The sequence below is a fragment of the Pelobates fuscus genome, chromosome 1 (assembly GCF_036172605.1).
Source record: "Pelobates fuscus isolate aPelFus1 chromosome 1, aPelFus1.pri, whole genome shotgun sequence".
Lineage (NCBI taxonomy): Eukaryota > Metazoa > Chordata > Amphibia > Anura > Pelobatidae > Pelobates > Pelobates fuscus.
In genome coordinates this window covers 254,463,382-254,480,796 of record NC_086317.1, presented here as the reverse complement: position 1 = coordinate 254,480,796, position 17,415 = coordinate 254,463,382, and the positions used below count along the sequence as shown (strand labels likewise).

General features: G+C 40.7%; 1 protein-coding gene across 3 annotated transcripts in view; it reads right to left on the bottom strand.

The window, feature by feature from the left end:
• Positions 1-496: 496 nt before the first annotated feature.
• The window catches only part of LOC134612200 (ultra-long-chain fatty acid omega-hydroxylase-like), a 99,196-nt gene continuing 82,277 nt past the window's right edge, over positions 497-17,415 (bottom strand). For all 3 annotated transcript variants that reach the window (XM_063456560.1, XM_063456553.1, XM_063456554.1), the window contains exons 7-13: positions 16,239-16,506; positions 14,234-14,300; positions 13,709-13,838; positions 2,945-3,078; positions 2,519-2,583; positions 2,352-2,434; positions 497-1,520 (exon numbers count right to left, since the gene is read on the bottom strand). In XM_063456560.1, coding sequence (XP_063312630.1) covers positions 1,349-1,520; positions 2,352-2,434; positions 2,519-2,583; positions 2,945-3,078; positions 13,709-13,838; positions 14,234-14,300; positions 16,239-16,506 — 919 coding nt within the window. In that variant the 3' untranslated portion in view covers positions 497-1,348. The remainder of the gene's footprint in view (positions 1,521-2,351; positions 2,435-2,518; positions 2,584-2,944; positions 3,079-13,708; positions 13,839-14,233; positions 14,301-16,238; positions 16,507-17,415) is intronic.

The window sequence follows — 17,415 nt, the reverse complement described above, 5'->3', positions numbered from 1 at the left end:
ATAATGCAACACAATTTTCGGCATGGTAATTAATTGGCAGGGATATATGACAGTGCGAGGGTTAACTTGGTTCATTTTGACCTTGCTGGGTCCTAGTGAGTTGCCATAGTTGAACTTACCTGATCTATCACCTGGCGATCCCAACTGGGTTATCCAGTGATTGCACCTCTAGCAGCCGTAAAATCCTGCCACAATCAAACTTTGGTGATCTTAAGAAAGTACATTTTTATTTGATTGCCGCCACCATATAAATGAGACATTTAAGCCATTTACTGTTTGCTTTTGTGTGAATAATGTATATTTTACTGGATTGAAATAAAGGAAACATATATATTTTTCATCTGATTGGCAACAGTACATTTTTTATAGTGGGAAATCATATTTTAGTTATTCTTTTGTTAAACATGGAGGTCTATTCAAGATTGGACCACCTTGAGGACAAGTCCCCTTTGGCTGGTGGATACTGCAATCTACATGCATAATAAAACAAAACAAACATTATTATAATATATTAATAGAGCACCATTTGGGATTCTCCACAATACAACGATACCCGGTTTGGCTTGTTACATATTAAAAATGTAGTGAATAACCATGATTGTATTATGATGTTTTGAAGGAACACTGCAAGCATCATAACCACTGCTGGTACTGTAGTATTTATAGTGCCTCGAGTTCCCTGATGCCCCCTTATGTAAATAGTCCAACTGTTTGCTAAGGGTTTGATTTCTAATCTGTGCATAGCCAGGCACCAGCCACCTCCTGGCGGTGCAGGGATTTGCTCATTGACTAAGAGGGGTCCACTGACATGCTTAATAAGTTGGCCATGTCTGGCAAGATTTAGCTCAGGAGAACTAATGGAAGCTCCATGGGGACACCAGGTAAGAAGTCAAACCATTAGCAAAAGTACCATTGTAGTGGTTATGGAGCTTGGGGTATACATTTTATAAACACATTGCTTTTTATCTCTTTTTTATTACTGTTATCCTTTCTGTGAAATAAATTGTGGTTATTATCGCTTTGTACTGTACTGTCAAATTTGTGTATATTGTTTGAGATTAATATTTGTTTTGAATTATTTAATTATATTTAAGTAAACAAGATATCTTTAAAATTGATGCATATCACACATTTAAGAGATATATTAAAAGAAATATCTGTGTGACAAAAAACAAACAAACAAATTCTAATTGTGAAAACATAGGACGTTTAGCAATTTTATAATAATCTAAAAGTATTATAAGCCTTCCCTACAAACACATAAGCTAAAATTTCATTAAATCAATGTTTAACGCCACACACGATAAGTTTATCAAGTGTATCCACTGATTCCTCTGTTAAAACAGTATTATGGTTTCAGTTCCTCAACCTGCAGCCACAGTCCATTCTCTGCACGTAAAATTAGCTCCGGCTTCCTGCGTGCAGCCTTTGTTTCATCGATGCTCACTTTGAAACGGAGTAGAGTAAGAGCCAGCACAACCTTCATCTCGGACATGGCAAAGTTCTGTCCAATGCAGTTCCTATGTGGGATGAGTCAAAGTTTTAAGACCAACTTATTATGTTACAGGAAATAGTTTCTTAACATGGAATATATCTATGTGGCTAGGAGATGCCCCTGTACTTGGAGTATCCCTGGAATCAGGGGAATATCTAAGAATAAATCTGTCCAGCTCAGGGGAAAAAGCAAAGGCAGCCCACCTAATTTAGCACCTAAGGCATATTCCTAAAACTCTACCCCTTAATCATGCAGGTGCCATGTTCACCTACCTATCCAGAGTCACCTACACCTACCCTTGTCTCTATTTCAAGTGTCACATGACATAGTAACCGTCTCAGGCAGCATCTCTGCCCCTTAACACGTGTGTGAAAAGTTTTTTACAAAAGATTGGAAAATGTTCTTCCTATCTATTTTGGGACCTTGACAATACGTTGGGTATTATAACTGTGGAAAGTAGCTATCAACAATATGGTTCGCAACTGATTAGCAAAATTGAGGCTACATTAGGGAAGCTGTGACTATAACTGAATTAGATAGATTTCAGTTGTTTCAGTTGTTTTATACAGAAATTTGCCATGCAATTTAATTTGCTAAATTTAGAGTTTAGTGAATAAACCTCTCTTTGTTCCAAGTGCAGTAGGTGGCATGGGGGCACATTTATCTTTATTTTAGGCTTTCACAAATTGGAGTTGCAGACTATCCTTTGTTTATTTGTTGACCCTGATGTATGTAATTACTTGATAGTGCTGAATTGCTATTGGCTCTTGTTCAAAAAAATGACTTTTAAAAAATGAAATGTCACAGACATCATCCAACAATTCGATTATGGGCATTATTGTAGGAATATCTTTACCTGGGACCTGCAGAGAATGGAATAAATGCATGTGGAGATTTGTCCTTAGAATTCTCTGGATCAAAACGGTATGGATCATATACCTAGACACAAAAGACACATCAAGTCACGATGTATATTCATAGAATGACAGAATGTAAGCAACTTATTATTTTAACAACATTTACCTGTGGATTTGGCCATACTAAAGGGTTATGATGGGTTCCATAAATACTTATCAGGCAGATGTTACCTTAGAAGAGACAGGAAATCAATGTAACAGTTATATAGAGATACTTTGTAAAAACATAGGCTACCCCCATATTTTTCTTCTTCTCCCTCATTCTAAAAGAAATGTACTCTACCCATTTCTGTTTTATCATTAAAAACCTTCAGATGTTTACCCCTTTGTCTTTATCCAGTTTCATTATCCACATCTATATTCACCAAAACCTGCTTTAGACTCTATTATTTAACTTTGTTGATCTTTTTGCTACGATAAAAGAGAGATCCAATCACCATACACTTTTTGTTTATTTGAACTGGGAATTCTGAACAGGTCGGTATACAAAAATGAGTTTCCCACTGAAAAAGCAAAAATATCAGCAGTTTACCTTTTGGAATAACTTTGCCATCAGGTAATTTGATGTCCTCGGTACAACGTCTGGAAACAGCAGTTACAGGAGGGTGTAGTCTTAGGCTTTCCTTCATGCACATGGTGGTGAAAGGCAGCTGAGACAATTCATCCCTAGAAAGAAAAAAATAAGAGATCCACTCAGTTGGGAGGATTATAGCTGTTTATGAATTGTTAACTTATAATAGAGGTGTACTTTCCTAAAATAAAACAAGCATAAAATAAAAAGGGAGGGGGGGAAAAGATAAAGAAATTAAGGGAAATGAAAAGAGAAGAAAAAGAGAAGAGGGATACAAAAATTGAAAATATAAGAAAAAAAGGAAACAAAAAGCAGTTATTTAGCGAGAGCTGTGTGCATCTTGTTGCCTTTCCCCACCTTCTCTTTTTTCTTTAATGATTTTTGATTAGTTTTTTTATACTCAAAGTTAACTTTTCATTATATAATTTATTGCTGATTTTGTCTGTCCGTACATTCTAATTTTTGACTACTTGACATCCATTACTTGCTTGTATATGGGCTTTAAGGGCCATTCAGGATTTCATACTGACCTTTGTTTAGCACATAATTTTTTTGCTGTGGTAGTTGGGGCTATTATGTTCCCCTCTAGATCTTTTTGATGATAACTGTAGCTAAACAGTGACTAATTGCCTGGCAGTGGATGGATCCAGGTCTCTTTCTTTCTCAGGCATTGAATTGTAAATACTTTGGTTATTGTATTTCTTTTTTTTTGTTTGTTTGAAGAGAACATCAGATACAATTTTTCTTCAGTCATCATGACTTTTAAAGTAATTTCGCTAAATGCCAACTGCCTTAATGATCCTAAGCAAAATATTCCCTTCTTACGTGATATTGGGAGCTATTGATGATAACATTAAGCTTTGGTTACATTGTCCATGTATTTGAAGCATTTTAAGCATTTTGTTACATTGTCCATGTATTTTAAAATTTGGTCCACACTGGATGACTTCATTAACCTTGGTAAATATCTCATATTATACCGTTTGGCTATCCTCTTACAATGGGACTTCCCCTCTTCCCTCCCTTTCCCCAGCCAGATGCACATTTTCAGTGGAGGAATTATTTCTGGCACCCGTATCCAGGGTGGATCCAGATAAGAGCGCAAACCATGGCTAATTGGTTTGCCCCATTGCTGGGAAATCCATCACATCATACAAAAGTACATATTTCATTGTCCTCCGATGAATGGGTAAGATGATCCTGATGGATATAAGCTTGCATTCATGAGTATTGAACAAAAATGATACAATTGCCCCCCAATGTAACTACATACATTGTGAGGGACAACTTCATATCCAGTTGGCATATTTCAGTCTCTTCATAGCAGCCTCAGTTTGTCAGGTTTTAGACTCTACAGGGCAACAAAAGCATTCAACAGAGAATGTGGTCAATATTTTCTACGATGTCTCTTTTCATAAAACCAACATGGCTGCCTTTTCCTAGATGCTAGATGCTAGATAATACTAGATTTGGTAACTTGGCTGCTAACTGCAGTAATACAAAGTCACTGTACAACTCCATATATTTGACATGTTTGCTTAACTATATTATTCCCTTATATTCCCATACCTCTAATTACTTTTATCTGTGATTTTTGCATTCCCCCCTTCTTTTATTGATACCTACCCATATGCTAGTTTTGCTTGACTTACTTCATCTGTGCATAGATGCATCTCCCCAGTCCATAGCTTTTCCATAGTTTTATTGCAAGCCTATCTGACCCTATTATCTCTCTCCCACAGCCTGAGTTAAATGTTTCTTACCTCAGAACTGAACAGAACTCAGAGCTCCAACAGTTGATCCACGGCCATAAGCACATGCCTGAGTTCAATTTTTCCTGCCTCAGACCTGAACAAAACTCATCTAGAAATTCACAACTCACTTCACTGAGAATATTTTTGCTAATTGGAAAGAGACCTTTGAACTCTCTCCTACTCCTACCAATACTTCACCCAACCCCACTCCATGCTCTGTTCTATGCTTACTCACACCTGCTACACCAGCAGAGGTTCCTGCTCTGCTTCAGTCCTCTGGCCATACCACTTGTTCCTACAATTCTATTCCCTTATATCTCACTTGCACTCTGTCTCCATTTCTTGCTTTGCCCCTCACTAAAATATGCAATCTCTCCCTCTCCTCTGGCATATTTCCTTTACCCTTCCAGCATGCAACCATCTGCCCAATTCTAGAAAGCCCAATCTTGTCCCTAATTCTCCATCCAACTACCGACCTATCTAGCTACTTCTAATAGCCTCCAAGATCCTCAAGAGAGTTGTGTACACTAGATTGACTGACTTCCTTGGATCCAACACTCTGCTCAACGTGCTTTAGTCTGCTAATCACTATGTTAAAATTGTCATGACCAAAGTATCCAATGATTTAATTGGTGCTTAATTCAAGGGTAACTACTCTCTCCTACTTCTCCTTAACCTTTCTGCTGCTTTTGACACTGTTGATCATCAACAACTTTTTCTCATCCTCCGTAATCTCTGCCTATGAGACTCTGATCTTTCCTGGTTCTCCTCCTACCTCTCCCAGTGCTCTTTCAGTGTGTTTTTTTCTAGATATTCCTCTTCTCCCCTGTCTGTTTGTGTCCCTCAAGGTTCTGTCCTTGGACCCCTACTGTTCTCCATTTATACTGCCTTCCTCGGTAAACTCATCAGCTTTTTTGGCTTCCAATGTAATTTCTATGCAGATGACACACAAATTTATCTGTCCACTCCTGATCTCTTGACATCCTTTTTGACTCATTTCTCTGACTGCCTCTCTTCTATTTCTAACTGGATGGCTGCTCATTAACTTAAACTTAATCTGTCCAAAACTTGTCCAACCTCAAGTGTTGCTACTCCTGTGTCTGTCTCTCCAAGTTAATAGCACTACCATCAGCTCTACCTCGCAGGCTCACTGCCTGGGTATTCTGTTTGACTCCAATCTCAGCTTCACCCATCATGTCCAGTCACTCACCGATTCCTACTGCTTCCACCTCAAAACATAACTTGTAACTGCCCCTTTCTAACGCCAGATCCTGCTAAGGTGCTGGTCCATGCCTCTATCATCTCTGGCCTTGACTACTGCAATCCGCTTCTTAATGGTTCCCTGCTGGTGTCTCCGTTACAGTCTATAGTAAATGTAGGGGTGATGCTCGTCTTCCTGTCTTCCAACTACCTCTTTTAGTCTATACACTGACTTCCCGTAAAAGTTAGGGCTCATTTTAAAATTATGGTACTTGCTTACAAATCTGTACATAACGCTGTTCCTTCCTAATCTCACTAATTCACAACTATGTCCTGTCCAGGTCCCTATACTCCACTGAAGAACTGTGTCTATTGTCTGTTTGTGCTCAAACCTCTGACGCCTACATTCAAGACTTCTCTAGGGCTGCGTGTTTCCTATGGAACACCCCTCCATGTTCTGTTAGACTCTCACCCAATCTCAGTTCCTTCAAAAGATAATTAAATCATTTAAAACTCACTTCCTTAGGAAAGCATATCAACTAAACTGTTAATAGCTTCCCTGGTTCCTATCCTGCAACAGTGTCATCCAAAAAAGTCTAACTCTTCATTATAAACTATTATAGTAACCAACTTTTCCCCATGCATGAAATACATCTAACCCTTACCTCTTGGGCCACTATACCCCACTCCTTCTAGAATGTAGGCTTGTTTGAGCACACTAGGGATATGTATGGGCAAAAAAATTGGTTCGGTTCTAAACTTCCGAAATTCAGGACTTCGGCAAATTGGGAATTCGGGAATTTGGCACTTTGGGAATTTGGGACTTCGGCAATTCCCTAACCCTAAACCTAGTAGGGATAGGGTTAGATTCCTGTCATCATTTTCTTAATTTCCCATCTCTCTCCTGGCATCCGAATGTCCGAATTGCCAAAATTCTAAAGTCGGAACGAAACTAATTGCACATGTTTACTCAACACCCTCTGTTCCTGTACGTCCAATTCATCTTGTTGCAAATAAATGTTTGTTAGTCCACCTATTGTACAGCTCACCAGAATTTGTTAGCACAGTATAAAAAAATAAAAAACTGTACCTTTATAAAGCAAACCTTAAAAACAAGCCATGCTTCTACTGCCTAGGCTGGTAACTAGGCGAGAGGCACTGTCATGCCGAATCCCGTTTTTTTTAACCCCCCTCCCGCCTCCACTACATCCAATTGACCCCCTAGTCACCCCCAAATGCCCCTAAGCCCCCCACATTACCTATTTTGTATTCTTTATTTTCTGCCCGGATCTATATTCAGGGTGCCGCCATCTTTGTGTGGGTAGGTGAAGTCCCTGAGGGACACGTCATCTGCCCACACTAGATAGACTGTGAGATTCCCGCACATGCCCTGTGAAACACCTGGACATGCGAACGGGAATTTCACCTATTCATTCATTCATCAGACAGACGAATGAATGAATAGAAAAAATCAAACGAACAAACAAACACCGAATATCAGTGTTCGTTTGTTTGTTCGGTTTATTACAAGGAGGGAGCTACCGGCGTGCAGCTCCCTCCTTGTAATATGTAAAGACAGAAGCGGCAGGGAGCTGTGCTCCCCACCACTTCATAAGCCCCCCAGGTCCCCCCCCTCACTCTATGGGGGTCAATATGACCCCCATAATAGCATAAGGGAGATTAAAATCTCCCCAATGCCCCTACTCGCTATACCGCGAGTAGGGGCATGTCCACTAAACAGTGAGCAGCCTGTGAGCAACAGTGTAAAAAAAAAGGTAATAGGGGGGTGGGGGGGGGGACCTACTGTCCTCCCCCACCCCTGGGCGGCGGGTGGGGGCCATAATAGTAATGGGGGGCTACTGTCTTCCCCCCTGACCCCCACCACCTAGGCAGTGGGTGGGGGCCCTAATAAAAAAATAAGGGGGGGGACCTACTGTCCTCCCCCCCTGGCCCCCACCCCTGCGCGGTGGGTGGGGCCCTAATAAAAAAATAAGGGGGGGACCTACTGTCCTCCCCCTGGCCCCCACCCCTGCGCGGTGGGTGGGGGCCCTAATAAAACAATAAGGGGGGGACCTACTGTCCTCCCCCCTGGCCCCCACCCCTGTGCGGTGGGTGGGGGCCCTAAATAAAGATAGGGGGGGACCTACTGTCCTCCCCCCAGCCCCCACCCCTGAGCGGTGGGTGGGGGCCCTAAATAAAGATAGGGGGGGACCTACTGTCCTCCCCCCCCGGCCCCCACCCCTGAGCGGTGGGTGGGGGCCCTAATAAAACAATAAGGGGGGGACCTACTGTCCTCCCCCCCCTGGCCCCCACCCCTGCGCGGTGGGTGGGGGCCCCAATAAAACAATAAGGGGGGGACCTACTGTCCTCCCCCCCGGCCCCCACCCCATAGCGGTGGGTGGGGGCCCTAAATGAAACACACACCCCCAATCAAGGTGAATAGGGGTCCCAAGCCCCTAGTCACCCCCCCCCACCCAAAACAAACTATCCCCTACCTACCCCCATCAACCTAAAAATAGGGAGGGGGGAATAAAATAACTAACCTGTAAAAAAAAAATAAGCTTACCATTTGACGTCTTCTTTTTTCTAAAATCTTCTTTCAAGCCATCCAATCACAGTGCTCTGTGTCATTTTACAAGCGTGGGAAAGTTCTTTGGAGCCCTCCATGGGTGAAGATGGATTATTTTTTTTGCGCTCAGGTTTTTTCTTTTTCGGCGGGTTTTTTTTTGCGCTCGGGTTTTTTATTTTATTTTTAGTTCAACGGGTATGATGGATTTTTATTTGGCCTTTTTGGGGGCTGAAGAAAGAAGATTTTGAAAAAAAGAAGACGTCAAATGGTAAGTTGAATTTTTTTTTTGTTACAGGTTAGTTATTTTATTCCCCCCTCACTATTTTTAGGGTGAGGGGGGTAGGTAGGGGATAGTTTGTTTTGGGTGGGGGGGGGGGTGACTTGGGACCCCTAGTCTCCTTGATTGGGGGGGTGTTTCATTTAGGGCCCCCACCCACCGCTCAGGGGTGGGGGCCGGGGGGGAGGACAGTAGGTCCCCCCCTTATTGTTTTATTAGGGCCCCACCCACCGCGCAGGGGTGGGGGCCAGGGGGGGAGGACAGTAGGTCCCCCCCCTTATTGTTTTATTAGGGCCCCCACCCACCGCTCAGGGGTGGGGGCTTGGGGGGAGGACAGTAGGTCCCCCCCTATCTTTATTTAGGGCCCCCACCCACCGCTCAGGGGTGGGGGCCGGGGGGGAGGACAGTAGGTATCCCCCTATCTTTATTTAGGGCCCTCACCCACCAATCAGGGGTGGGGGCCAGAGGGGAGGACAGTAGGTCCCCCCCTTATTGTTTTATTAGGGCCCCCACCCACCGCGCAGGGGTGGGGGCTGGGGGGGAGGGCAGTTGGTCCCACCCCTTATTGTTTTATTAGGGCCCCCACCCACCGCGCAGGGGTGGGGGCCAGGGGGGAGGACAGTAGGTCCCCCCCTTATTGTTTTATTAGGGCCCCCACCCACCGCACAGGGATGGGGGCCAGTGGGGAGGACAGTAGGTCCCTCCCCCCTTATTGTTTTATTAGGGCCCCCACCCACTGCGCAGGGGTGGGGGCCAGGGGGGAGGACAGTAGGTCCCCCCCATCTTTATTTAGGGCCCCCACCCACCGCGCAGGGGTGGGGGCAGGACACCAGCCGTGCAGGGGGGGGGAGGTTATTAGGTGTTTAGTTTTTTACAGTGAGCAGCTATAGGCTGCTCATTGCTTACTACATATGCCCCTACTCACGATATAGCGAGTAGGGGCATATTATTTACTAATACTAAGTAATCTTTACTTATTATTAGTAAATTTGGCTGAAAGACCAATTTAGGTCTTTCAGCCTTTTAGTAGATAGCTCCCTGATACCGTAGGAATTAGGGAGTTATCTACTAAGCGGCTGCAAGATGCAGCCGCGGCAATGAATAGGATCGGAGTTTCATTCATTAGAATGAAATTCCGATACGAACAAAGTACCGAATTGCATCCTAACACCAATGGAGAAACTCTTCTCATTCTGTTAGGATGCAATTCGGCAGTTTTGCCGGCGTTCTGTCTAAGTGACAGGACGTTCGGCAATACTGACAGGAAGCATTGTGGGAACAGGGAGGAAAGCTAGGGATCATGGGAAAATTGCTCTGACCAGTGGAAATGAAGCACACTTTGCTCCTCCGCTGGTCAGAGCTGGTCAAGCGAAGGAATCCTCCATAAGGCAAAGAGTCCCTTCTTTGTCTTATGATTTTAAAGAAAACTAAAGAAGACAGGAAGAAAAGAATAACAGATCCCGAGAGAGGGGGAGAAGAGGAAGAGATTGAGGAAAGGTAAGTTCGGCATGACAGTGCTGCTTTAATTGTATACCTAGCAATAATCTGCCAGCGAGATTTGCCAGTTTCTTGGCTGTTTCATGTTGTAGCCTTTATATCTGTTGTGTTGGCTTGGAGGTACATGTATAACTAGTCATTGAAAATAATAGTGGACTAGCATAGCGAGAGCTGTAAAACTGATTTCCTTCTTTTTGTCTTATAAAAAAAAAGTGTTCAACTTCCTCCAGTATGCTAGGTAAGGATGAGCAAAGGATAAGCAAATCTGTCACAGATGTATAGAATGAAAACAAAACTGCCCTTGTCTCTGTACAAATGTCCACATTACCAATGAGATAAGGGAGCTCTATCTATGTAGAATTCCTTAGATACGTAAATACATTTCTAAATGCATATTCTAAATAGAACATTCTAAAGAAAAACACAAGCCCTCAGTTAAAGATTACAAAGTTTGTAGAAGCCAGGGAATGGGAGATTTATGTTTGGAGCTTCAATGGCTTTCACTGGGAGTGTTGTACATACCCAATAGGCTCCTGCCCAGCAAAGATATAGAAATATAGAAACATAGAATGTGAAGGCAGATAAGAACCATTCGGCCCATCTAGTCTGCCCAATTTTCTAAATACTTTAATTAGTCCCTGGCCTTATCTTATAGTTAGGATAGCCTTATGCCTATCCCACGCATGCTTAAACTCCTTTACTGTGTTAACCTCTACCACTTCAGCTGGAAGGCTATTCCATGCATCCACTACCCTCTCAGTAAAGTAATACATCCTGATATTATTTTTAAAGATTTGTCCCTCTAATTTAAGACTATGTAATCTTGTTGTGGTAGTTTTTCTTCTTTTAAATATAGTCTCCTCCTTTACTGTGTTGATTCCCTTTATGTATTTTAATGTTTCTATCATATCCCCCTGCCTCGTCTTTCCTCCAAGCTATACATGTTATGATCCTTTAACCTTTCCTGGTAAGTTTTATCCTGCAATCCATAAACCAGTTTAGTAGCCATTCTCTGAACTTTCTCTAAAGTATCAATATCCTTCTGGAGATACGGTCTCCAGTACTGCGTACAATACTCCAAGTGAGGTCTCACCAGTGTTCTATACAATGGCATGAGCACTTCCCTATTTCTACTGCTAATACCTCTCCCTATACAATCAAGCATTCTGCTAGCATTTCCTGCTGCTCTATTACATTGTCTGCCTACCTTTAAGTCATCAGAAATAATCACCCCTAAATCCCTTTCCTCAGATGTTGAGGTTAGGACTCTATCAAATATTCTGTACTCTGCCCTTGGGTTTTTACGTCCAAGATGCATTATCTTGCACTTATCCACATTAAATGTCAGTTGCCACAACTCTGACCATTTTTACCTAAATCATTTGCCATTTGGCGTATCCCTCCTGGAACATCAACCCTGTTACATATCTTAGTATCATCAGAAAAAAGACATACCTTACCACCATTCTGCAATATCACTAATAAAAAATATTAAAGAGAATGGGTCCAGGTACAGATCCCTGAGGTACCCCACTGGTGACAAGCCCAAGCTTCGAATATACTCCATTGACTACAATCCTCTGTTGCCTGTCACTCAGCCACTGCCTTACCCATTCAACAATATTGGAATCCAAACTCAAAGATTGCAATTTATTGATAAGCCTTCTATGTGCAACAGTGTCAAAAGCCTAACTAAAATCTAGGTAAGCAATGTCTACTGCACCACCCTGATCTATAATTTTAGTTACCCAATCAAAAAAATCAATAAGATTAGTTTGACATGATCTCCCTGAAGTAAACCCATGTTGTCTCTGATCTTAAAATCCATGTGTTTTTAGATGTTCAACAATCCTATCCTTTAATATGGTTTCCATCACTTTCCCCACTACTGAAGTAAGGCTTACTGGCCTATAGTTGCCCGACTCCTCCCTATTACCTTTCTTGTGAATGGGCACAACATTCGCTAACTTCCAATCTTCTGGGACTACTCCTGTTAACAATGATTGGTTAAATAAATCTGTTAATGGTTTTGCGAGTACACCACTAAGCTCTTTTAATAGCTTTGGGTGTATTCCATGAGGTCCCATTGACTTATTTATCTTTACTTTTGACAGTTGAAATAGAACCTCTTCCTCTGTAAACTCATGTGTAATAAATTACTCATTTATCCTTTTTCTTAACTTCATTTTCATCTGTAAATACTGAACACAAATATTAATTGAGGCAGTCAGCTAGACGTTTATCCTCTTCTACATACCTTCCTTCTTTTGTTTTTAATTTAACTAATCCTTGTTTTACTTTTCTTTCCTCATTTATGTATCTAAAAAAAGTTTTGTCCCCCCTTTTTACTGACTGTGCTATTTTCTCTTGTGTGTGATTTGGAAGCTCTTATAACTTGCTCTGGTTTTTTTTATACTTACTAAATGCTAACTTTTAGTTTTTTACTATTTTGGCCACATCTGCGGAGTACCACTGTGGTTTCTTGATTTTGTTGCTTTTACTGACAAGCCTAATGCAATTTTCTGTTGCCTTCAGTAGTGCAACTTTTAAATAATCCCATTTCTCTTGGACTCCATTTAAATTGCTCCAGTCTCATAATGACTCCTTTACACATATTCTAATTTTAGAAAAGTCTGTTTTTCTAAAGTCTAAAACTTTTGTTTTTGTGTGGTGTGACTCAGTCACTGTTCTTATATTAAACCACACTGACTGATGATCACTGGATCCTAAACTTTCACCTACAGTAATATCTGATACCAAATCTCCATTTGTTAACACTAAATCTAGTATGGCCTCTTTACGAGTTGGCTCCTCAATGACTTGTTTTAGAGGCAATTCCAGTAGGGTGTTTAGAATATGTGTGCTCCTGGCACAAGCAGCTATTTTTCTTTTCCAATTCACATCAGGAAGATTAAAGTCACCCATGATGATAACTTCACCCTTCATTGTCATTTTAGCTATTTCCTCATCTAGTAGATTATCTAACTCTTTAATTCGTCAGTGGGGGCCTATAAATCACACCTACCCGAGTTACTGTGTGATTACCAAATTCTAACGGACTCTATGTTCGCCTCACTAACTTTTATTATTGGATTGATGTGTTATCACCCTTTTGCCCCCCCCCCTCCTAGTTTAAATACATCCTAGCAAAACCTCTGAACTGCTCACTGAGAACATTTGTTCCCTTTTGAGAAAGATGCAAACCATCTTTTTTGTACATAGCATATGTACAGCAAACTGTACATGTGAACAAAGCCAGGCTTGAAACATTTGCGTTTTTATCTTCCTTATTAGCCACAAAACAACAAGGCATAGAGTTCTGCAAAATGCGTATAGATAGGTTGTATTTGGTTAGTCAGACAAACTAAATAAACAAAATGAGCTTTAAATGTCAAATGTTGAAAAAAATCTATTGTTTGGGTAATTACCAGTCCAGTTCTTCAGTGTCTTTTCCTCGGATTAGCTCTCTAATCTCCTCCCTGCACTTCTCTTGATATTCTGGGTGACGGGCCAAATTATACAGTATCCAAGATAAACCACTGGCTGTTGTGTCATGTCCTTTGAAAAGAAAAATATCTGTATAGATAAATGTTGCGCTTTGGCTAATTGGAAATGATGCGCCATAACCTACACAAATAATAAAGTATTATTATACTTGTTTACATGCCTCCCCACTAATAAGGTATGAATGCAGGAAAGGGGGTAGTGCAGGATAAGATGGGGCTTGGTGTTACCAATAAATCCAGGATTCTAGATGGTTTGGAAGTTTGTAATTGTTGTGAACACATTCATTCAATATTCACTACTTTTGCTGGGAAAAATGTATAAGACCCTTGAAATCTTTTAATTAGTTGTAAAGCCGTTAGCAGCAAAAACAAGAGTTAAACATTGGCAGTATCTGCTGATCGCTATTCAAATAGTTTATAAATGATAACTAGTTATGTTTATCCTACCTTCAAACATAAATGTGTCCACTTCGTCTCTCATCTCCTCATCAGATAGCTGGCTTCCATCCTCATCCTGAACAAAAATTACACTTATTTGGTCAATTTTAGAGTACACAAAAAGTGCTCTGTCAGCTTTGAAAGTTCAAGTATCACTCTGGGCTCCAGAACAACTACATTGGTATTGTGAACGGAGGTCCCTGGTGCTGTTTTACCTTCATGGGTTAAACTATGAACTAATGGTTTAGCCCCAACATGTTGAATGTGCCATTTCGTTCAGCCCATTACCTTCTGTCCACGGCTTGAATCAGGAAGTCTCAATTGGGTGTACCGCTGATAGTCTGAGAGTGTATATTTTTCAAGCCGTTTCGCGAATGGGGAGCTACTGATAGGCTGAAAGGATCAGCTGACAATCTCAGTCTATCAGCGGCACCCCTATCCAAGGCTTCCTGATTCAAGCCTCAGAAACAAGCGGAAGGTGATGAACAGAGCTATACATACACAGCACTGGATTTAACAATTTGGGGTTAAACCATTCCTTAACTGTTCCTTAACCAGTTGTTAAGCCAGTGCAAGGGACCTCCAGACACCATAACAACATTCCTTTCAATTTTATTAATTCTCAACTGAACAGTAGCTGAATGGTAACGGACTGTTCCAACAACATTTTTGCTATCTGAATTTCCACACGATAATTCACTGACATCTGGCATTTTCTATATCAAATGAGCTCAAATTATCTGTTAAACTCAAATCAAATCTATTATATTTAGCTGTATAAAATACATTTTAATTATAAGGGGATTATCATTTCTTTGGAATGTATTCCACTATATATATTATTGAATATTACATATAACTTAACCGGTTTTTATGAGATGTTCAGTGGTTTTTGTGCATATACCCTGTCCCTTGACTGACACATGTAAACATTTACATATCTATGAAACAGCAAATATACTATTTAATTTGTTCAAGAGTCAGCTGCCTTAGAGTCCATAAGGAAGATAATAGAGAGGGTGCCATATTATTATTTATATAGCTCCAACAAATTCTACAGTGCAGTACAATGGGTGGACTGAAAGACATGTATTTGTAGCCAGATGAGTTGGATACACAGGAACAGAGGGGGTTGAGGGCCCTGCTCAAATGAGCTTATATGCTAAAGGGAGTGGGGTATAGTGACACAAAAGGTAAGGGTAGGGTTGCTAAAATAAAATTCACTGAGGGCTTAGTGTATTTTTATTTGAGAGGAATCATGGTGCGGGGAGGGAAAGATATTAACAGTTTAATTCATATGCTTTCCTGAAAAAGTGAGTTTTAAATGATTTTTTTGAAGGAATGAAGACAGGGTGAAATTCTAATAGAGAAGGGAAGGGAGTTCCACAGAAGCGGTGCAGCCCTAGAGAAGTCTTGAAGGTGAGCATCAGAGGTGGGAGTATGAACAGAGGATATACGTAGGTCTATCATAGTTGTGTATTAGGGAGGATAAGTAGGTTGGGGCAGCATTATGTAGATATTTGTCTGTGAATACACAATTTTAAATTTAGTCCTATGTAAGGCATGACAGAGGGGATAGGAGTGGGTGGTGCAGGCAAACAGAAGATGAGGCTCGCCGCCGCATTCATTATAGATTGTAACAGGGTAAGTTAGGAACACGTAAGAGCACTGAGAAGTGGATTGCGGTAGTGAAGGCAATAGAGGATAGCAGCATGGACTAGCACCTTAAATCAAGTCCTGTAATTTACCAGTATGGGAGCTATGAAAGGTGATGGCTTTTATGTTCCTGCCAATGGGAGATCACTGCTGGATTTATCTTAATAGTCCTTAATGTTTCCTATATTTTATTCTATAAAATAAACATCAACAAGCATGCTAGGTATTTATTCAAATAAAGGAATAAACAGTTCAGGAATGAATACAGTTTTACCTTGTAATGTACTGATTATATAATTATGTAATTTATATACTTGAGTTTTAAGAGGAGGGAAAATAATATAGGTTATGGGACTACCTTTGAAAGTAACAATATATCAATGAAGTCTTTGGTTTTCCCTTGCTTGGACCTAATCCATTCAGCGACCCCCTTATCTCGCAGGGCTTCCTTTCTCTGCTGTACAACTCCCGCTGTGAAGCCATGCACGATATTGCAAGCCCGACGGAACCTCCGTCCATTGGAAGAGAGATAATATATGAAGTCAATGTGGTGGGGCAAAAATTGATTACGTTCCACCACTAGAGAACTCAGTTCATAAATTGCAGCAATGTAATCACTGGGCTTCCTGTAGAAAAAGAAAAATACCATGTTACATTATTGGCTAAATTTGTTCTTCTAGCACCAAAATCTGTTTTAATGTATATTTTGGCGTGGTTTTAGGTAGCATGTTTTGTTTTATGTTATGAAAGTAATATCACTATAAGTAACAAGGAGATCACTGTGATATTATCATAATATAAATCATTCAATGTTCTACCTTATTGATACTGGCTGAAAAAGGTGGTCACTTCTTTCATATGGTAGTATGTAACATTTCAGAAGCTACCAGTTTGTCATTTTGTAACATAGACAGACATTTTGTCTCCCTAGTGATGATATTCTACTGGAGAACAAAATAGCAGTAACACAATCTACATTTATTTATAATAATATTACAAACGTTACCAAATAATTTTTTACAATTTAAGTTTTATTGCTTTCCAAAAAACAAAAATGCAACAAAAAATAGAACAAGGAAAGGGGATGGAGGAGGACAATAAGTTCCATACAGAAGGCAAGATGCAAAGTTCACAGCTGTTTCCCTTGTCATTATTAGGAATATAACGCACTACATTAATACATGGGGGTCCATCACAAGACAACATCTAAACACAGTAGAAACAAAGTTTAAAGAAACTATGGAGATACTATCCTCAAGAAGTAAAGCATAATTTTCTTAAAGTACCCTGAAAGCACTCATGCTGCAAAACATCACCACAGTAAATTTAGTGAGATCAATGCCCCCCAAATATGTAATTGCTTAGGTTCTGTAAAATTGGAATACATCTGTTCTTATTGGAAATTAAGTTGTATTCTCATTGGAACGCTCCAAGTTTTGGAGCAATGGGGGATTTCCAGTGGGAAAGTTTTGGAGCAATGGGGGATTCCAGCTCCCATTAAGATATGAATAGCCACTCAGGGGGCGGGGATGACT